The sequence below is a fragment of the Idiotropiscis lumnitzeri genome, chromosome 13 (genome assembly GCF_059441095.1).
Source record: "Idiotropiscis lumnitzeri isolate Australia: NSW breed Sydney's pygmy pipehorse chromosome 13, RoL_Ilum_1.0, whole genome shotgun sequence".
NCBI classification, from domain to species: Eukaryota; Metazoa; Chordata; class Actinopteri; order Syngnathiformes; family Syngnathidae; genus Idiotropiscis; species Idiotropiscis lumnitzeri.
This window is the reverse complement of record NC_142403.1, coordinates 9,758,193-9,779,114: the sequence shown is the minus strand read 5'-3', so window position 1 is coordinate 9,779,114 and position 20,922 is coordinate 9,758,193. Positions and strand designations below refer to the sequence as shown.

Below are 20,922 nucleotides of genomic sequence, written 5' to 3'. Positions count from 1 at the left end.
AGAAATTGATAATATAATTCTTAGAATCATTTCATTGTGGAAAAAAAGACTGATCTCATTGATGTCATAATATATTTGAGAGGGAGCTTTACAAGTGTTGTAGGCTACGATGACTGTCCAAGTTTGGTACAAGTACCATTAGTGGTACGCACAAGAATCACTGGCCAAGTTCAGTTCTGTTGTATTCATCCTAATTCATTTGCATTTAATCGTTAAATGTTGTTGCTAAACCTTTATTTATGTACCATGTTATTACATTTATGTGCAAAACATTTCAAATGAATATATTTTTCATTTTCCTATATTTAAGTGCAATGCATGCTCAAACTTTTGCTTTGTTTTTTGAAGAACGCGGAGGCCTACTATGCTACTTTTGGGGCGGGGTTGGGGTGGCCCATGGCCCTGAATCCACCTAGAATAGATCCACACTTCCACTGAGGAGCGGCTAAATTCCATCTCCACCTTCAGAACCAAACCAGGAGCATTCTGTACTAAATTGACCATACTTGAGGATCAATAATGTGACATGTTCACAAATTGTACCTTGACACAAACCAGAGAGTGGAGGAAACAATTTCTAGTGATGGGTAGCTGAGGCATCCTGTATCGTTTCGACACAGTGACACAATGTATTGACACTGTGTTGACACTGTGTTGACACTGTGTTGCTGAATACTGACACCTGGTGGACTTGCAGGAAACATTTGACAGGGTCATCTGACACTGATCTGTCAAACTAATTTTATCCAATTCCATTGATTAGCGACGTGATGTGTTTTTATATATCCTATTTCGTATTACTTTCCATCGCACTAATTATTCTCTTATCTAATTTATATATTTAACTGAATTATTGTTGTATTGCACTGGAGAGGGGAGCTCTCTAATCTCGTCGCACACTTGAGTACAAAGACAAAGGGATTTCTGATTCTGATTAGGCATTTGCTTTCACATTATTTTTACATACACGCAATTTCATAAAAAAAATCTTTGATATTCGAGACGCAGTTGATAAATTAAGAGAACATCTGTCTGAATGCCCAAGTAAAAGTGTTGTGAATGACAATGGACTCATTGTAATTAAAGATTTTTATTCCAAAAAATTAGTTTCTCCAGCGTTTTGTTATTCAGTCTATTTCTTTTTTTGAGGCAATTTCCCCCGCCTTTGAGAAGATCCTCTCACAAGGCACTGAAGAGGTCGGTGTGCACAACGCCTGTGTGGCTAATATAAATAGGTGAGGGAACGTTGCCTCCATGGACTTCCAGTATAAGAGCGGGTCTTCCGTACGTGCAACGTGTCCTGCTGACATATAGCGCTGCACCTCTGAGTGCGCATCAACAGTGACGTCTTCCATCTTGCGGATATTTAATGCAAAGTAACGCGCCAATAACTCGATGCTTGTTTTGAGCGTCCATCCTGTTGACAGATGCGCTTCCTTATGAACACAGTTTGGCGCGCGACCGCTGTGTCGACACGATTCTGGTAGTGGTCACGTGACTTTCTCAAAGCAGTACGCGCACCGACACGGGGTTTGCCCTGGAAGCTCGGCGCGCGCATCGACGCCTCGGTGTCGTTGGACCCATCACGAACAATTTCTGAAACTGTATTATCTATGCTCCACGGAATATTATACAATTATAGTGGTCAGCCATTCACTTTCCCCCACTTTTTCGACAGCCGCTCTTCTAACACTGCACACACCCTTTTTTAAAGCGCATTGCAGGCCATGTCAAATATGATTTTTATTAAATGCAGTGGGTTGCAAACAAAAAAAATGGGTGGGCCTCAAATGGCTCCTGGACCATCGTTTGTATGGTCTGTCCTGTTGCAAGTTTTCTATTTGCCATGTTTGGGGAGTTACCGTTTCTCTATTGTAATAATTAGAATCCATCAAGGGGTGATTCAATTTACACAGCTGTATTTAAGGGCAAAAAAAACACACAAAATGAATCATATCTCGTTAAGTCTACAACTACCAAGAAACCTTTTACATTTAAATTCCCCTTTCCAAAATTGTAATCAGAAAGTAAAGGAATCATTTTGCTGAATAATTCGACCAAATCAAATGCAGTGATGTAACAGCTACAGAAAAGCGGCATCGCTTTTATGTCTTTGATGTTTGCCTCGCAAAGTTTTTTTTGGCGTTTGTCTTTCGACACCCGGAAACGAGCCCTGAGTGAGAGCTCTTCATGTGATCGCCTCTCTCTGCTGCTCACTGTAAACGTAAGGGACGTCACACGTCGAGCGCCGCACAGAAATCCGTCGCTACTGGACCTCCATCGAGGTTCTGTTCGGTACCATTTTACCTGCTCCAGCTTTATCAGCAGACCTTTCGTGTCGAGTTCACATCCCCGCGTAGAGAAGCACATACGGCGCGGACTGTAAAACTATTTAGACGAACGCCCCAGAACACTTGAGTGAACCGAAAGTTGAGACGAGACGAGATGAGTGTGGAGGCGTACGGGCCAAGCTCACAGACCCTCACCTTCTTGGACACCGAGGAAGCCGAGTTGCTCGGAGCGGACACACAGGGCTCCGAATACGACTTCACCGACTTCACCCTCCCGAGCCAGACTCAAACCCAGGGCCAGACTCAGAGTCAGCTGGATGGCCAGGTTTGCATATGTGTTTGCTAAGAAGAAACGTCCTCGCGCGGTATACTGACGTTAGCCGAAGCTAGTTAGCTGCTAAAGCGTTGCATGCTATGCTAACCCGCTATTATTATTGGACGTATGCGACTGTTAGCTTGTTGCTAAGCTACCCTTCCGACTAACCTCCAAAGTATACATGTGCGCCGTCGTTTGGTATAAGAGTTCGATGGGGCCCAATCTGTATATTTGTTATCTTATTGAGGGAGAAAGATTAACGTGCTTTGACAATATGGCGACCCGAACGAAACTTTGTTAGAGCGTCTTTTCCGCAATGTGATGTCTGGCCGCCAACGTTAGCTTCGAGTTGTTCGCATAACACGTTATCGTTAGGCTATTTTGGAGGTAAAGCTTGAGTTGTGCGGCAGATAAACGGTCCTGATGAGGGTCTCCACAACGGCGGAGTGGAGGATTCTGTGGCCAAAGCCAGTCAGCTATTGGCAGAACTCAATTTTGAGGAGGATGAAGAAGACGCCTACTACACTAAGGACCTGCCCGTGCACGCTTGCAGGTACACTTGACAGCAACACGTTGGCTATACCGATGAATACCGACACATTAAACGCACTATTCTAGCTGAGTTACAACACTGTATTTAAAGCAAATGCATAAGCAAACATCATCGTTAAAATGTCAAATGTTTTTACATTCAGTTTCTAGAGCAAAATAACGAAATGGCGCTTGAACGTTTACGTAATGAACCCCTCCAAATGTAATAACAGTCTTCCCTTTTGTCACGATTCTACTACTATAAGGTAAATCTCCAATGGGTGCCTTCTGCAAATAACTACAGTACACTCTGGTGACTTGTGGCCTTCAGAAAAGCTTCCTTTAATGTTGTTTTAATTTCCTATGTGGAAGTGCTGTATGCTTGACATAATTTTGTCATGCCAGGACGTTCTCCCCTTAAATATAATCAGTAGATAAGCAAGTCAAACTTTTCCTGCACAGTGCAAGGTTAAAAAGCCTATTCAAGAACATTAAACACAAATGTGTGTGTTTTCTGCGGTTTGAAAACATCCACTAAAATCTGCATGTTGTCCAACACATTTTTCCCCCCCAGCTATTGTGGCATTCACGATCCAGCGTGTGTGGTGTACTGCAACACAAGCAAAAAGTGGTTCTGCAATGGACGTGGAAATACATCTGGCAGGTGTGTAGGCATTCTGTTCACACCTTAATGGAACCTAAAATATCAAACACAATTTTCTCCAGGGTGCTGATTAACCTCCGACTTTGCATGTATTTAAGAAATGCGTTTCCCATAGGAACCAAAAAGAACAAAAAGGAACGTTGCCTTTTTTTTTCATTTTTTATTTTAAGCAATGTATTCACTATTACCGTAATATTCCCGTGAAATAGGGACCAGGCAGGTCCTCGGATAGCAAAATCTCCATATAATGTACGTCCATTGGTATTATTATTATTATTTTATGCATTATCCATTTTTTTTAATTTATCATTTGATTAACTGGAGGGCGGCACAGTGGCCCGACTGGTTAGCACAATGGCCTAACAGTGCAGAGGTCGTGGGTTTGATCCCGGCTCCGACCTTCCTGTGTGGAGTTTGCATGTTCTCCCTGTGCCTGCGTGGGTTTCCTCCGGGTACTCCGGTTTCCTCCCACATTCCAAAAACATGCATGGCAGGTCGATTGAACACTCTAAATTGCACCTAGGTATGAGTGTGAGCGCGGACGGTTGTTCGTCTCTGTGTGCCCTGCGATTGGCTGGCAACTAGTTCAGGGTGTCCCCCGCCTACTGCCCGAAGACAGCTGAGATATGCTCCAGAACCCCCCGCGACCCTTTGGAGGACAAGCGGTACAGATAATGGATGAATGGATTTGATTAATTGGTCATGTTTTTTTTTTCCACCAAAAATCAACATCAGCCTCTAAAAATCCATAAGGTTTGGGCCCTAACATTCGTAACTATTGTACAAGTTTAATATAAATTTAAACGCTTTATTGCAAAATTGCAAACCCTTCAAATGCGTGTGTCGTGGACCCAGCGTTTTCAGGAACTTACAAGAGTGCTTGCTGCAGGCGAGATGACATTACTTTGTATTTCTACATGTTTTTAACAGTAATATAAATGTTAAAATAGGTTGAACACTGTAAAACTTATAAAACTGACAACGCATGAAGGATGTGTGGCGCGGTGGTCAACATATAGATGGAGGATTACTGCATGTACCTGGCAGGTGAGTTTCTTCACGTTAACACTACTCAGAGCTGACTTTAGAATGCACCATTCCATCCTTTTTTTTATAGAGATAATGAATGTTGCTTTGACCCGGAATGTTTAATTATAGGGCAGAAGGGGCACTCCGACATGCCTTCAATACACAAAGAATTACTCAACTCAATCAGGCATGCTGAAGCGCATGCAAAGTGCCAGGAAGATTAGAGAGTGGACTGGGTCTCTCATCTTGTTCATATGTTGAAGAACTGTTCGTGTTCTGAACTCTTCATCGTAAAGTTCCCTATTTTTGTGCCCAGTGCAAGTCTTCTATTCTGATCGTCTATATCCCAATGTGACCATAACCCTAAAACGTGTGCATGCTTTAAGCACGCACACATAGACATTCGATTACGTTTTCACTCAGAGGCAGAGATCTCATCACACAACTAAGAAATTACGCTTGTCAATTATTGTAGTGATTTGGTGCATATAATTTTCTAGTCCTGTTATCATGGGTCTTTTCCTCTTTGGCATTTCCTTAACCTTGCTGTTGTATCATCACAAAAAAGTTCAGAAAAAGCCAACTTGTGTTATACTTTAAATTTCTTCTTTTCATATTTTCTCCCTTGAAAATGCTGATTAGTTTGTTTGCATGACTTAAAATGTTTGAAATCAGCTTCCAATGTATGGTTTGAAATCTTGAGATATTTTATATATATATTTGTCACCCCCTGACTTTGTAGCCACATAGTGAACCATTTGGTCCGAGCCAAATGCAAAGAGGTGACCCTTCACAAAGATGGACCTTTGGGAGAAACAGTCCTGGAGTGTTACAACTGCGGGTGTCGTAATGTCTTCCTCTTGGGTTTCATCCCTGCCAAGGCTGATTCTGTCGTGGTGCTGCTCTGTAGGTATGTGACCGACTTGTACCAAAACTCAATGGCCTATAAATCTTGTCTCTCTTAACGCCACATTAGTTTGTAGTGTCTTGATGGTTCGATAACTGAAGGTGTGCAGTTTATGTGGAACACAAGCCAGCAATTTGTCATAATTTTGCCGTATTTACTTGTCTGTTTATTTTCAAAGCAATGCTGTTGGCAATATTTCACAGTTAAACGCATAGTATTTTCTTTTAGGCATTAAACGGATAATTGAAATTGGTATGTGAAACTACTTGAAAGTGAGGAAGATAAATACAGTAGCGAAAAATATATAAATGTTGTTCACTGTTTCCTGACCCTGTATTATATTGCCTGTTTATAACTCTGGTCTGCTGGTCAGAAGCAATGTGATCCCATCTTTCTGAACATTGCATCTCTTCACAGACAGCCTTGTGCCAGCCAGAGTAGCCTGAAAGACATCAACTGGGATAGCTCCCAGTGGCAGCCGTTGATCCAAGACCGCTGTTTTCTCTCGTGGCTGGTGAAGATCCCGTCGGAGCAGGAGCAGCTGCGCGCCCGGCAGATTACTGCCCAGCAGATCAACAAGCTGGAGGAACTCTGGAAGGTAGGCTTCGGACATGTTTCGAGGCTATTCAGTAAGATTAGAAGGCGCAATCGGTTGCTGCTTTGGTTTTCAAGTAGATGATGCCTTTTGTCTTGCCTTCAGGACAACCCCACTGCCACGTTGGAGGATTTGGAGAAGCCAGGTGTAGATGAGGAGCCCCAACATGTGTTACTGCGCTATGAGGATGCCTACCAGTACCAAAACATTTTTGGTCCTTTGGTCAAACTGGAGGCCGATTATGACAAGAAGCTTAAGGAGTCTCAGGTATTTGCGCTATGATTCTCATTTTAAGCATCTTCACATATTGTTTATAGCATAAAAAGCTTGTGCTTGCAGTTATTCAAATGTACTGTATAGCAAGCACAATTTCTTTTTCTTTTTTTAACCTGCCACTGCTGCGTGGGTTAGTTGCTAGTTTTTTTCCACCGCAACTTTACAATTAAGTATTTCCTTTTGTATGGATTTGATTAAAACATCACATCAGTTTTTGTATTTTCCTTTTGCAGACCCAAGATAATATAACAGTAAGGTGGGACTTGGGACTGAATAAGAAGCGGATTGCATATTTCACTCTGCCGAAGACCGATTCAGGTGGTAATTCATGAGATTCATTTCTTCCCAGTCATGCAGAAAGATCCTCATCTTATCTCCTCCCACTGACTGCGTACAACTTCCTCCAACCATCATCAATTAGTAGCATGCATGCATGCTTAATTTTGTACTTGACTGGCTTCTAGTCAGCTTTTTTTTTTTAACAAACTGTATCAGTGGACTCAATAGCAAGTCATTTTTTAAAGTTTCTATGTGAATCACTCTAACACAGTATTCCTTCTGTTCTCCTTTACCAATATCAGATATGCGTCTGATGCAAGGTGATGAGATCTGCCTGCGCTACAAAGGCGACCTGGCCCCGCTCTGGAAAGGCATCGGCCATGTCATCAAGGTTCCAGACAGTATCCTTTTCATGGTTGGCGGGTTCAGTGTCCGTTGACCCTCTTATTATACCTCTGAGGATAAATTAACATGTCCAGTAAAATGTTAAAATACTACATTCACATTGGCAAGAGATTTTCAGACATTCACAGAACATCTATTGGATGTATATTTAGGAAAGGCTGTCTTGCACCATAACCTGCCACTTTCCAGCGTATTATAGATGGAGCAATTATTGCCTCCTAGTGGTATTATTGTGATATGTAAGATGTACAGTTCCTTAACGGCTTCCTTTTACAGACTATGGGGATGAAATTGCTATTGAACTGCGTAGCAGTGTTGGAGCCCCTGTTGAAATTCCCCATAACTTTCAGGTGGACTTTGTATGGAAGGCTACTTCCTTTGACAGGTAGGCTAGCCGAACCCCAATTTTGTTTGTTTTAGCAGCTCTTTAAGAACATATAAATGACCGTTGGCATTACTTGGCATGATGTGATAGAATGTCATTTGTTAGTGGTGAAGACATTTATGAACACATACGAATGTAGTTTAAAAAGAGGTCATCTTGTTATAGTAGATAATGTCATTCTGGCCACAGAACTTGGGCGCCGCCTCTTTATATTTCCTTGCTTAGACTGAATATTGGAACTCTGTCCTTGAACTACGGCAATGGGATATTCAGAAAAATGACAAGATTCAAACTGATTACTGAAAAACATTTTGCACTACCTTGACTTGGTTGACAAAACATTTGTCGCGTTCCATTTTGATGGGTAATCCCATACCAGCCGTTCAGGTGTCATGTCTAGTACTTAACAAATGCTCGTCATCAATGTCAGCCAGAGATACTAACCGTTCATGCTTGTTCAATTGCAGAATGCAGAGTGCTCTGAAGACCTTTGCTGTGGATGAGACCTCAGTGTCGGGCTACATTTACCACAAGCTTCTGGGTCATGAAGTGGAAGATGTTACCATTAAGTGTCAGCTGCCCAAGCGCTTCACAGCCCAGGGCCTACCTGATCTTAATCACTCACAGGTCAGAATTTTAGAAATCTTCTCTTTTATCTCGCCTTCTTTGAACATTGCCTCCGGTGGTTTGTCGCTAATTAGGTATGAAAAGCAGTTTAGCAAGATGAGATTTTGAGTTTTTAAGAATTCAGTGTCTCATCATTATTCAAGCCATTTTGGTGTTAATTTTAATATGTACTTTTGTGTGTAGGTGTATGCTGTGAAGACGGTGCTGCAGAGGCCTCTCAGCCTGATCCAGGGTCCTCCTGGCACTGGCAAGACTGTTACCTCTGCCACTATTGTCTATCACCTGTCTCGTCAGGGCAACGGGTAACAACGTTTTCAAGTTTTTCTTCGTACCTTAGTTTTAATTCTGTAATTTATGTGAGTCAGTATCCACTGTCTGTTAAGCTTTCTGTCTGTCTTTATCCCTCACTGTCTTTGTAGACCAGTCCTTGTGTGCGCTCCCAGTAACATTGCCGTGGACCAGTTAACAGAGAAGATTGACAAGACTGGGCTTAAGGTGGTCAGGCTTTGTGCTAAGAGCCGTGAGGCTATTGAGTCACCAGTGTCATTCCTGGCTTTGCATAACCAGATCAGTAATATGGACAGGTCAGTTTATCAAAATTAAGTCCTTTTGCTCTTCTGCTCTGAGAAATTAGTTGTTCTTTGCTGGATGGTTTGGGTCACATGTTTACCCCAATTTACATTCGAGTTACGCATCCGCTTTCCTCTGTTACTCAGAATGTATCGTAAGATTTTTGGATTTTGCATCCAGGAACGAGTAGACCGGTCCTTGGTTATTCGCAATTACCTTGCAGAATAAGAACTTGAAACCTTGAATACACAGGCACATTTTTCAATTTTGTGTTACTAGTACTGGATGCACTTTGTGACTACGGTAACGAGGGACCTTGGTTTCAGTAACTAACGCAGTAGTAAAGTCATAATTACAGTAATTGTTCGAAAAATGCTTCCAAGTCATAAAACAAACTTAATTAAATTGAAAAACAGTAAGTACGGCATCGACTCAATGTGGCTTCTTATGCCATGCTACTCCGGATTCTTACACCGTGCAGTACTCGCCATTTGCAACTTGGATATGTCGAATCACGGCACCTTCATAAACCAAGGACATTGTATTTGAATTTGCATTGTTATGTATAGTTTGTGTATTCATCCCTTTAGTGTTTGAATTTTAGCATGCCGGAACTTCAGAAACTTCAGCAGCTGAAGGATGAGACCGGCGAGCTGTCTTCCGCTGATGAGAAGCGCTATAGAGCCTTGAAACGTACCGCTGAGAGAGAGCTTCTAATGGTAAGTCCTACCAAAATGGACAGTTTTTTTTTTTAAAGTTTGTTTTTTTCATCTGAAGCTGTTCACGCTAAAAGTAAAAAGTTGACTTGGAGGAGGTTTGACGTTCCTAATTTTTCTTGTCCTTTGCTACAGAACGCAGACGTGATCTGCTGCACCTGTGTTGGTGCAGGAGACCCTCGCCTAGCCAAGATGCAGTTTCGCTCCATCCTGATTGACGAGAGCACCCAGGCCACCGAGCCAGAGTGCATGGTGCCCGTTGTGCTTGGAGCAAAGCAGGTATGATTAAAACAAAAGTGGTTGAGAATGTCATGGATACCTGGCTCAAGGTCAGGTGATAGGGATAAAGAGTATTTTAACTCGTGACACAATTTCCGTGAAGCAAAATTAAGTGGTTACATATTTACAGGTAGTTCTAATGGCCAACTTCTTTTGTAACGACTCATAATATATAAATAGATTTGTGGGATGAACTGTACGGTCGTAATTTCAAGTCATTTATCGGAATGCGAATAATGACTTTATGACCGATCACAAAGTTCATAAAATAAAATATTGGTTTATATAATTTTGCGATTACAACGGTGGGGAGTCTTTTTTCAATCAGGTTTTCAATCCTAGCCTTAAAATATTAGTATCCGGATCTAATTGTACTTGGAGTTTTTTTTTTTTTTTTTTTTTCTCCACCCCCAAAATGTTGACCATCAACAAATAAACCAAATTAAAAGTGTATGTAAGCTGTTTGCAAACTCTGTTAACGTTACCAATTTTTTGCTATGCTGTAGCTCATCCTGGTGGGTGACCACTGCCAGCTTGGTCCTGTGGTGATGTGTAAGAAGGCAGCCAAAGCAGGGTTGTCCCAGTCCCTCTTTGAGCGCTTGGTGGTTCTGGGGATCCGACCAATTCGCCTTCAAGTCCAATACCGAATGCATCCCGCTCTCAGCGCGTTCCCATCTAACATCTTCTATGAGGGCTCCTTGCAGAACGGCGTCACTGCAGGTTTGCGCCTGTCGCTTTTGTGGTATTGTGGTAACAGAACCAAGGAGAATAAGATCTTATACCCGGAGAGATTTAAAACACAAGATTCTTCCACTCTTTTTAGCCGACCGCATCAAAAAGGGCTTTGACTTCCAGTGGCCGCAGCCAGACAAACCCATGTTCTTTTATGTGACTCAAGGCCAGGAGGAAATTGCTAGCTCTGGAACCTCCTACCTGAACAGGTAACATCTCACAATGCATACAGTGGAAGAAAAAAGTACATGAAGCGTTTGAAGTTTCTTACATTTGTGCAAAAGTTAAAATGGGGTCTGCTTCTGCTCTTTGTGACAGTTTGTGACAGGCAATTCAAGCAGCATACGTTTGCTCACATTCAGAATTTTCAACAGTCAATCCTTTTTTACCCATTCGTTGGGTTCATTGCATGGTGTTTTTTTTTTTCCCGCTCAGGACTGAGGCCGCAAATGTAGAGAAAATCACCACCAGGCTGTTGAAGGCAGGTGCCAAGCCTGACCAAATTGGGATCATCACCCCCTATGAGGGTCAGCGTTCCTACCTGGTCCAATACATGCAGTTCAGTGGCTCTCTGCACACTAAACTCTATCAGGTACATAACCCAGCTGCAAAGCTCACCACATATGTTAGTTCTTCAACTACTCTTTTCCAATGCAAAAGATTGCGCAGACAAGTAATACTTTTTCATTATCCTATCCCATAACAGCAAGTGGAAATCGCAAGTGTGGATGCCTTCCAGGGCAGAGAGAAAGACTTCATTATCCTGTCTTGTGTTCGTGCCAACGAGCACCAGGGCATCGGCTTCTTGAATGATCCACGTCGACTTAATGTGGCTTTGACCAGAGCCAAGTAAGGACACACTGACCATTTTGGAATTGCAAAACACAGCACGCTTACTTTTGGTTGTATTTATTGACACAAGTGCAAAATGTAATGCATATATATTGAAAATACTCTCTCACTCTTTGTGAAGATATGGTGTGATCATTGTGGGGAACCCCAAGGCACTTTCTAAGCAGCCTCTGTGGAACAACCTGCTGAACAACTACAAAGAGCAGAAGGTCCTCGTGGAGGGTCCCCTCAACAACCTGAGGGAGAGTCTCATGCAGTTCAGCAAGCCACGCAAGCTCGTCAACACCATCAATCCTGTGAGTTGCTGAGAAGACGACAGTGGGGCAACGCAACACTCTAGAAACACTTTCAGGAACATATGCACTAAAAAAAAAAAAAAAAAAAGACCATATTTTTTGGACTCTTCTTTACTCCTGTGTGTAATTTGTACCAGTCCAAAAAACGTATCAGGAAGAAGAAACAAAAACATCCATGTTGACCCAGAGTATTTTTGGGGGGAAATTTATTTTACAATAAGCAAGACGCACCACTGCTTTACTCCTATTGTTTGGAAACTCAGATTGTTGTTTAAATGTACCATATGGTTATTTAGAGTGCCCCAAAAAAAGAGTGCCGAAGTCGGATGCGTCTGGCAGTGGCCAAAAGTAAAATCCTTGTCGGTTGTTGGGTCTTTTAATGCTGCAAAAAGCAAAATCTAGTGGCGATTTCTGCATTCGAATGGCGGCAGCAGAGTTGCGTTACACAATTGCTGCCATAACTGCAGTTTATGTTCATCTTTTAGTTCTTCTGCTTCCATTTCTTCTCCTACTTTTGTGTATTTTGGGTGGCAGTCGGAGCTCCATTTTCAATATAAAGAAATTGCACTGGTCTATGAATGTAATACTTGTCAAACTATGAAAAAATTTGACTTATAGTCTGCAAGTAATTATTATTTTTGTTTTCTTTGGTGTTGTTTTAGGGTGGACGTTTCATGAGCACTGCAATGTATGATGCCCGTGAAGCTCTTATTCCTGGCTCTGCTTACGACCGCAGCAATACTGGTGCTCATTTTGCATGAAAATTTGAAAAATGAAAAGAGGGTTTTTACCAGGTCTGAATTGGGTAATTTTCTTTTGTGTACGTGCGTGTGTATTTTACAGTTGGTCGCCCATCCAACATGTACTTCCAAACTCATGACCAGATTGGGATGATTGGGGCGGGTCCTGGTCACATGGCAGCAATGAATCTCCCCATTCCTTTCAACCTGGTGATGCCCCCCATGCCTCCGCCCAGCTACTTAGGCCAGACTAACGGCCCCGCTGCAGGTATGTTACCGCAAAGAGAAAACCCTTTGAGTCACATCATAAGGTGGAAAAATAAAGGACAGCGTCAAGTTGAGCAGCCTGTTCCCGTGTTAAAATCCTTCTACATGACCGATGTGATCAATTCAGGCCGTGGAGCTATGAAGGGCAATAAGCCAGGACGTGGCGGGCGCCAGAGGCCCCGTGGCTCGGCGGCCCAAGGTGCCAGTCACGGACCAAACAGCCAAGCTAGCCAGGACGGTGCCTCCCAGTCCTTCTCACAGGGGCCACTGACTCAAGGCTACATCTCCATGAGTCAGCCTTCCCAGATGAGCCAGCCTGGTCTCTCCCAGCCAGAACTGTCGCAGGTAAACGCATAAACTGTCCCTATCACTGACATGGACGCAGCATCTTGACGTTTATTTGAAGTGGGCTAATGTGTTGATAAAATTTAAACCTGTTTAAAAAGTCAGTAAAGTGAAGTTGAATATTCTTCCCCCGCTAATTTCTTTCACGACGCCCTAGTGTGCCTTGGCACATTGTTTGAGAATCACTGCCTTAGATTTTTTTTTTGGGGGGGGTCTATTTTTTACAGGACAGTTACTTGGGTGACGAGTTCAAGTCCCAAATCGACGTGGCTTTGTCACAGGACTCGACTTACCAGGGTGAACGTGCATACCAGCATGGTGGGGTGACCGGCTTGTCACAGTACTAGAGTGTAAGTTTTGCAGCTCAGACATTTAACTTGGATTCTATTTGACAGTCACACAGAACGCGCAAATGAGATTTATGTTATTGAAAGCAACTACAAGTGCATTGCAATAAATGATACAGATCATGGAATACTAAATTTGAACAGTAAAAAAATGCAATTGACAAAAAGAAAATGCTCAAATTAATATTTTAAGCTATATTAATATACAATAAACTATAAAGTTAAACATTTCAATCTCATTTTACAACGTTACCCTCATTAATGGCTCAAGGTGATTTCATTTCCAGGAAAAAAAAAATGCACTTAAAGTGCACATTTACATGCATATGCAATGATGGCTCTGCTACCTTCCAACAACGATCCGGGCTCAGCCTAACTCCTCAATTTACAAAGCTTGTCTTTCCGTGAATATGTCTTCAACCTCCGTCATTGAGTCAAATTACTATTCAGACAGTACGTATATCTGACTTTATTTGTTTATGTATTGTTTTGAATTCGAATGTAGGCAATTTTTGCAGATAGTGTACTAAAAATAGGCAGATTACAGGAGTTAAATTAAAAAAAGCTAAACTCATAGATTCACTGCACACATACAGGGAAATATTTTATTGTGCCAATTATGGCTGACACTAAAATGTCACGTGAGAAAAAATAGAAAACAAGGCAACAGGATTAATTAAATTAAGGTGAGAATTGTTGGAAGAATCTACTGTATTTTTAGTATCACTTCTTCAATTGAACTATATCATTTAGTGAAGGGGTATGCTTATTTGTGTGTTCATTTTGGTTTAAACTAGACTTCTCCTCTATGCAGGTTGCTTGAAGAAGTGAGCTAGGCTTGAGCTGAGCTTAGTTCACTAGCTTTTTAATCTGGGAAATAATAAAATCATAAAATGGATACCTGTTTTCCTCTGCTACAACCGAAGCACCACCGAGTGAAAGCGACGGAATAGCAAACCAATGACCAGCGAGAGAAATAAGAGGGTAGAAGACGAGGGCACGGAGAGACGGGCGAGGAGGAGGCAAAAGGCCGGTGGACGGGCAGGAGGCGGGCACCGACGGCGGTGCGACGAGCGAGGAGGGAAGTCGACAAGATGGCCACGTGTTGTCGAGCTGCCGAGGGGAACCGAGGAGACACTCCGGCGGTCTCGAGGCTCAAATGCCAACCCAAATGTCCAACAAACATCCTTCACCTCGCAGACGCCAGGAAAGACTGCGGGTAATGCTCCCAAGTTTTCCGGCTGAATTTGAAGAATTGGTTCTCCAGACTTGCACGAGGCAGGATCGCGCAAAGTGGTCCAACAGGCAACGAAAAAAAAAAAATCTTCATCCTTAAAATGTCCGACTCAGGAGAAGTCCTGGGCCGATCTAAATTAGTTTGATATTGGGAGGAGGGTCCCAAAATCCTCAGCGGCCTCTGAAGGAAAAGCGGCAGTCGACACACATTCTCTCCCTCTCTCTGAGAGGGAAGGAAACAATTTCTGTGCTTGACACTGATGATCTGGAGCCTTGAACTGAGAAACCATCCATTTGCCTTGGGAACCCCTGGCTCTTTTACAAGGTCTTCTCATGGAATGGTTTAGCACCACGCATCAGTGGTGGACTGGCATCGGGGATTTCAGACTTTTTCCAAGGCATGGCACACAAATCCCAGCCATGCCACACTCTTTGAGACCATTTTCTTCTCTGAAGTAGCTTTCTAATCACTGAGCACAAAATTTAAAAAAAAAAAAAAAAAAGACTGATTTAATCTAACCTGACCAGCATTGAATATCGGGTCTTCTGTTTCAGCCAAGGTTATTGCTTTCTTAAATGTCCCGAACGCAGCGTTGGTGACTTGGCCACACATGAATGAACTCTGCTTAGGCTTAAATTGGAAGTCTGTGAATTCATTGAAGCGTCAACATGAACCCCTGCTTGAAGTGATGTTGTAAACTTGCTCATCAGTATTCACACGGGAGGGGAAGAAAAGGAAGGTGGCTTGAGAAGAAAAGGACAAGACGGGACGCTTGAGTCTGCAAATATACGCCATTGCCGTAATGAGTCACGCGACGCTGATGGTTGTCACCCAGCCACAGAGAAGAAAATGTTGAAACTGCGACCAAATCTCCAAATAAGGAACATTTTACATCAAGAGTTTTAGACATGGGAGAACTACTCCTAATCCGTAGGGGCCCTTATTGAGTGAATTAAAATGCACTCTTCATAGAACTAAACCCGAGGCCACCAGTGCTGATGGGATGGACTATGACAGTTTTTAACCTTGAATCAGTGCCTACACATTTGTAAACCGAAATGGCTGCAGAACAAGCATGAATGAACTGCAGTTGTCAAGTTAAAAAAACAAAAAAACAGCATTGACGCCCTTTTTTGACATCACATGGCTCAACTTTTATTTTTATTTTTGTTTTATACCCACGGCATAGAAATGAGGCCGGGTGAAGCCACCTTCCTTCTCTGGGGTAAAATCAATGGAGGAGGAGAGACTCTTTTGCTTCTGTGGACTTTAGAACGCAGACTTGCCTATGTTGTGTAGTTCTTGTGGGGTTCCTTTGCTTCTTGATTTCTATTTGCATTTGTTGTTTATTTTTGCTCAGTCGAGTGTCTGCTTTTACTAGTTTGTAGCAATGTGTAGCCAACAGGAAGGTTTTCTTCATTAGATCAGACTCTGCTTGTGGTTATAGTTTTATTAAGTATAGATTTAGTTTTTACCTTTTGCAGACAATTTGTGCTTGATCTATTTCTAACATGTAATGGCTTTAAAAAGAATAGCTTACGTTCTGTCATCAGAGCCAATGTGTTTGCATCGTGTAAAGTGTAGTGATCCGTTGAACTTTTGTGATCTTTCTCATGGATTGTCAACATCTAACGGCAGCACTTTGTCATCTATCAGTGAGCTGTAACTATGAAGTACAAGTGAGCAGTCTCATTTCTGGTGAAGTGATGGACTCAAATGCTGCCAAGAACTATTTCCTTTATGGTATAAAATAGATGTCATGTTGATTTGCAGACGGTCACAAATATGAAAGTATTTGATATTGCACAGTAATAAAAGAACCAATCACCCAACAAGTGTCAATCTGTCCCTTGTTTTGTCTTTTTCGGCGAATGTTTGGTCTTGAAATTCCTTTTGAGCTGTCCTCGTTTCTGTGCTTCAATGTTATTCTGGATGCGCTCTTTGAACTTCCTCTTCTGGCTCTTGATCTTCTCCAGTTCTGCTTTCCTCTTCGCCTCCATGTCTGGATCCTGGAATCAAGACAAAAACCTCACGAATTAAAAGTTCAGTCAGAGAACTTTTTTTGTGTAATTCTGGTCACTTGACTACAGATTTCATTTTCATAAACACTTTTTTTTCCATTCTTAAAAAGTATTTCAATACAGAAAACATGAATGCATATTGTATGAAGCAGTATAACTGGCATTTATCATTTGTGTGGATGAACATTAAATAGTAATTTCCAGAGAAAAAAATACATGCCTTTCCTTCCAATATCATATCCTTCCTCTTGTTGATTTCCTTTTTCTCATCAAAGTCTGTAGACTCCAGTCTCTGACAAAAAAAACCCCACAATTTGGTATTTCGTTGGGACAGGCCATTAATTGTCATTGAAATGAGTGAGTGCTTTTGTTTCAGGTGAAAATCGAACATAAGATGCCATGCATTCAATGGGAACAAATGCAGCCAAGCGCTTACTATTTCACACTCTCGTTTGGTTACGTTGACCTGTGTGAGGATCTTCAGGACTTCTTTCTCCTCTACGGCAAACTCCTTCATTTTAGTCTCTGTAGAAAAAAAAAAAACTACTTTAGATCTCCTCGTGCTGACAAAATGTAATGGACGACAAAACTGGTCATTATTAAATAAGTAAACCAAAAGAAGCGTTGGTCCTCTATTACGACTTACGACTTTGTTCTTCGATGGCGTGGACAAGATGGATGTCGTATTGTGTCACCAGTGTGATGGACACCCCGTTCCTGCCTGCAGACGAAGAGCATCTCATGAAAGTCACACAATGTGAGGAATCATTGAACATTCCTACAGGCATTGAAGTGATGATTACCCGCTCTTGCTGTTCGGCCCACCCTGTGAATGTATGCTTTTGGCAGGCCAGGGGTGTTGTGATTGATGACAACCTGCACAGTTGGAATATCCAAGCCCCTGTTGCAAAGTCAAAGGTGAGTAAGTATGCATGAGGGTGAATGAAAAAGAAGGATACGCCACTTCCTTTAGAGTAGCGCTTTGTGATATGGCCTTGAAATAAAATCTGCATCATTCCTCACCAAAAAATTATTTTTGATTCAGTAATGTGAAAATGATTGTTTTTGGGGCAAAAATGAACCTCGCTAGTTGGCTTTTTTGAAAAGCATCACTTTTCAAGCACTCGCTATCTCCTCTCAGTTTGCAGCCCTTTTGTTGCATCAACCATTTGAACGACAGACATTACAAAAAAAAACAACAACAAAAGAGTGACGAATTAATTGCAATTAATCACCAAGTGTGCATTTCTTACCTGGCAGCTACGTCTGTAGCAATCAAGATTTTATAAACACTGGCCTTGAACTTGGCGAGATTGGCAAATCGTTGTTTCTGGGATTGCAAAGAGGAGTGTTTACATCACAGCTCACACGCTTCTCACAGGATTTTTTGCAGTCTAAATTTCGGGTTATTCCACTGCGTTCATTACCTGCTTCATCATCGAGTGGAGGGAGATTGCGGGGAAGTCAAATTGCCGAAGCATCATGGTGAGGATTTGACAGCTCCTGTGGCAAAACAAAACCACGTCTTTTTGTACTAACCACAGAGAAAATCCTACATATGAAACAATTTTAAGAGTACAACAAAAATCGATTTCAAACTGACCATCAAACAACCGAAAACTTTGCAAGCTAACCAGAAACAGGATCATTGGACAATATTTGAAAAATCTTAACTGTTATGCCAATGTAACTTTAATGAATGCAAAGGTGATCCATACAAAACCGAAAATGTGAACAATGTGTCATTTTTTTTACTTGGTATTTGATGAAAAACAAAAAAAACTTTTTCATTCTATTGCTAATTGAAAACGGAAGGAAGCATTTATAAGCTTTACTAGCACAGATATGTAAGATGTCATGTTCAATGTTCCCAAAGTGGCTTTTTTTCTTACTTGCACGTGTGAGTGAAGACAATTATGGACCAGTCGTCATGCTCGTCCGTGAATGTCTGGATCAGGTGGACCAGGTAGGCGTCCTTCACCTTCTCTGGAGTGAGGATGTACCTCTGGTCCAACTCCTCCACCGTACGCGTCCTGTTAACAACGGCGACACGTAGAGTAGCGGTCACGTACCATCACACCGCGATGATCTGCGGGACACTCACTCGGATGTGCTCTCCCAGAAGAAGGGCCTGTTCATGGCGATACTCTTCAGATCCTGCAGCGTGTCGGTGAGCGTGGCGCTGAACAGAAGAGTTTGTCGTTTGACCGGCAGCACCTCAAGGATTACCTCCAGGTCTTTTGTGAAGTCTGTGCAGCCCTGTTCCAGCAGCCGGTCTGCCTCGTCCAAGATCTGTCAGACAAAATGTCACAAAGCAGGACAAACATTTAAATATGAAGCGTACAGTCATCCCTTATTTTTTTTTTTTGGGGGAGCGCTTGTTCTCGCTGGTTCATGGGTGAGCTGGAGTCTATATCAGCTGACTAAAAGCGAAGACTGGTCAGCTTTGGACCGCCTTTTCTTATCTATATTTTTGCGGTCAACTCACCAGGAATTGGATCTTCCTCATGCTGAAGGTGTCGGAACTTCGGATATGATCGGCGAGCCTGCCCGGCGTGGCTACGACCACGTGAGGTTGGTTCGAAAGCTCCAGGGCCTGACTCACCATGTCTGTTAGTGAGCACAGTGTGTCATGAATTGCACAATTTGGGACTAAATTGCTGCTCACGATGACCGCACATACTCATTCCACCCACAACGATGCAGTCGCGCAGACCTAGCGGCTTCCCCAGGACTCGAAATTGCTCCGCGATCTGGTATGCCAATTCCCTGCATCGCAACACAGTGACACTTATTAGGTTAGCAGATGAATGAGCACAATCAGCACTTGAGTATTTGGAGTAAGTTGGCATGTGCATGGCGGCAACATGACAAACATGTTGAAACTGTGGCTGAACGATTTTGAAATAGAAAAAAAATAAGAAAAAAAGAAATCAACCAGTGATTCATTTTCTTTTTAAGAAACACAGGCAATATATTAATTGCATTACAAAAAATAATCTCAATCTTATTATACACAAATTGTTTGATGTTATTGGTTAGAATTACATTAAAATAAAGGCAAATGAATCAAGATTGAATATAAGTTTATCCATCTACTTAAGTTGGAGACCTGCAGCCTTTTTTAAACATTCACATTTACAACTTCACAAAATTCTACCAAACAAGTATGGTGCAAGCATGAATCGGTGAGTCAGTCATAAACAAGTATACAATAATAATGCAAAAAAAAATACAATTTAATATTTCATGAAACAATACGTAAACAACTGGACTGCACTTCTTATATCAGTACTATAAACAAAAATAAATCTAGTCTAGAGATTGACCGAAATGAAGCAGCTCTTGTCTCCTTCAAAAAAAAATGTTAAGCAAAATGAAAAAGAAAATCACAAGATGAAGATGTGAATGTTCCCTTAAATGACCCAAAAGAGCAGTAAGTGTGATCCAGCAGCACCAACCTGGTGGGCGTCAACACCAGGCAGAAGATGCCATAAGGGTCGTCTGACAGTTTCTGGAGCACCGGAAGCACAAACGCTGCAGTCTTCCCACTTCCAGTTTTGGCACAGCCCATGCAGTCACGACCTAGGTGCAAAAAGCACAAAATATTGTACAAGGGTCTTGTGTTTAGAAGAAGAGGCAGAGCAGGTCGCCAACTCAACTCCACTAACAGTCATCGTCCAACAAAACAGAGACTATATGTCTGTCAGAATGTTGAAAACTCCTAATTTGCAGTTTTTAATATAACCTTACAGACACCAGAGCTGGAAAGTTTCTGACATTTGTTATGTAATAATGTAAATAAAACGTTAGCAACTGTTGATGCTCAAAAGCACATTTATACACATATATACCATTAAAGTGTCGCACTGGCTGACGTCACAAAATGCGAGGTGCCTTATTTTAATTAGGTGTGTAAAGTTGTAAAATGTTCCGAGATGAATTTACATGCAAGTTTGTTAATTATACCTTCTAGAATAGCTGGCATGCAGTTTTCCTGGACAGGGGTCGGTTTGTTGATGCCTAACTGCTTACACTGTTTAATGAGCCAGTCTGAGAGCCCGAGCGACGAAAAGTCACTCATTTTGAAATTATCTCGCTTTAAACACGCCCAAGTAACGAACAAATACGAAAAGAGGCAAAAAGACAGTCTCGTGTGCTTATCTCAGCTTCGCAACATGGATGACCTTCTTCTTCTTTGTAAAATAGCAACAG

The 20,922-nt window shown here is 42.0% G+C and overlaps 2 protein-coding genes across 3 annotated transcripts; one reads left to right on the top strand and one right to left on the bottom strand.

The window, feature by feature from the left end:
* Nucleotides 1-2,160: 2,160 nt before the first annotated feature.
* Nucleotides 2,161-16,528, top strand: upf1 (UPF1 RNA helicase and ATPase). 2 transcript variants are annotated; one of them, XM_088312600.1, is made up of 24 exons: nucleotides 2,161-2,616; nucleotides 3,018-3,160; nucleotides 3,713-3,802; nucleotides 5,574-5,741; nucleotides 6,156-6,336; nucleotides 6,439-6,600; nucleotides 6,843-6,927; nucleotides 7,191-7,289; nucleotides 7,570-7,678; nucleotides 8,146-8,305; nucleotides 8,489-8,607; nucleotides 8,725-8,889; nucleotides 9,480-9,594; nucleotides 9,727-9,870; nucleotides 10,377-10,590; nucleotides 10,694-10,811; nucleotides 11,038-11,194; nucleotides 11,309-11,451; nucleotides 11,576-11,750; nucleotides 12,413-12,494; nucleotides 12,594-12,758; nucleotides 12,885-13,102; nucleotides 13,330-13,452; nucleotides 14,264-16,528. In XM_088312600.1, the coding sequence occupies exons 1-23, from the start codon at nucleotides 2,446-2,448 to the stop codon at nucleotides 13,447-13,449; spliced, it is 3,303 nt and encodes a 1,100-aa protein (XP_088168726.1). In that variant the 5' UTR covers nucleotides 2,161-2,445; the 3' UTR covers nucleotides 13,450-13,452; nucleotides 14,264-16,528. The 2 variants fall into 2 exon arrangements, with proteins under 2 accessions (XP_088168726.1, XP_088168725.1); XM_088312599.1 differs by having other exon boundaries at nucleotides 2,162-2,616; nucleotides 6,843-6,930.
* Nucleotides 16,117-20,922, bottom strand: ddx49 (DEAD (Asp-Glu-Ala-Asp) box polypeptide 49). The gene is made up of 13 exons (XM_088312601.1): nucleotides 20,677-20,922; nucleotides 20,169-20,292; nucleotides 19,391-19,476; nucleotides 19,196-19,317; nucleotides 18,812-18,999; nucleotides 18,600-18,740; nucleotides 18,135-18,210; nucleotides 17,961-18,037; nucleotides 17,511-17,608; nucleotides 17,354-17,428; nucleotides 17,144-17,232; nucleotides 16,928-16,999; nucleotides 16,117-16,695 (listed from the first exon to the last, which is right to left on the bottom strand). Exons 1-13 carry the CDS (start codon nucleotides 20,789-20,791, stop codon nucleotides 16,525-16,527), a joined length of 1,434 nt encoding a protein of 477 aa, XP_088168727.1. The 5' UTR covers nucleotides 20,792-20,922; the 3' UTR covers nucleotides 16,117-16,524.

What these genes read in the sequence shown, in the direction of transcription:
- ddx49 (XM_088312601.1), bottom strand. Translation starts at nt 20,791, where the DNA reads ATGAGTGACTTTTCGTCGCTCGGGCTCTCAGACTGGCTCATTAAACAG. An exon ending in CATGCCAGCTATTCTAGAAG is followed by an intron (nt 20,293 to 20,676) that starts GTATAATTAACA and finishes TTTTGCACCTAG; the next exon opens with GTCGTGACTGCATGGGCTGT. An exon ending in GCTACAGACGTAGCTGCCAG is followed by an intron (nt 17,609 to 17,960) that starts GTAAGAAATGCA and finishes ACTTTGCAACAG; the next exon opens with GGGCTTGGATATTCCAACTG.
- upf1 (XM_088312599.1), top strand. Translation starts at nt 2,446, where the DNA reads ATGAGTGTGGAGGCGTACGGGCCAAGCTCACAGACCCTCACCTTCTTG. An exon ending in AGCTGGAGGAACTCTGGAAG is followed by an intron (nt 6,337 to 6,438) that starts GTAGGCTTCGGA and finishes TCTTGCCTTCAG; the next exon opens with GACAACCCCACTGCCACGTT. An exon ending in GGAACCTCCTACCTGAACAG is followed by an intron (nt 10,812 to 11,037) that starts GTAACATCTCAC and finishes TTTCCCGCTCAG; the next exon opens with GACTGAGGCCGCAAATGTAG.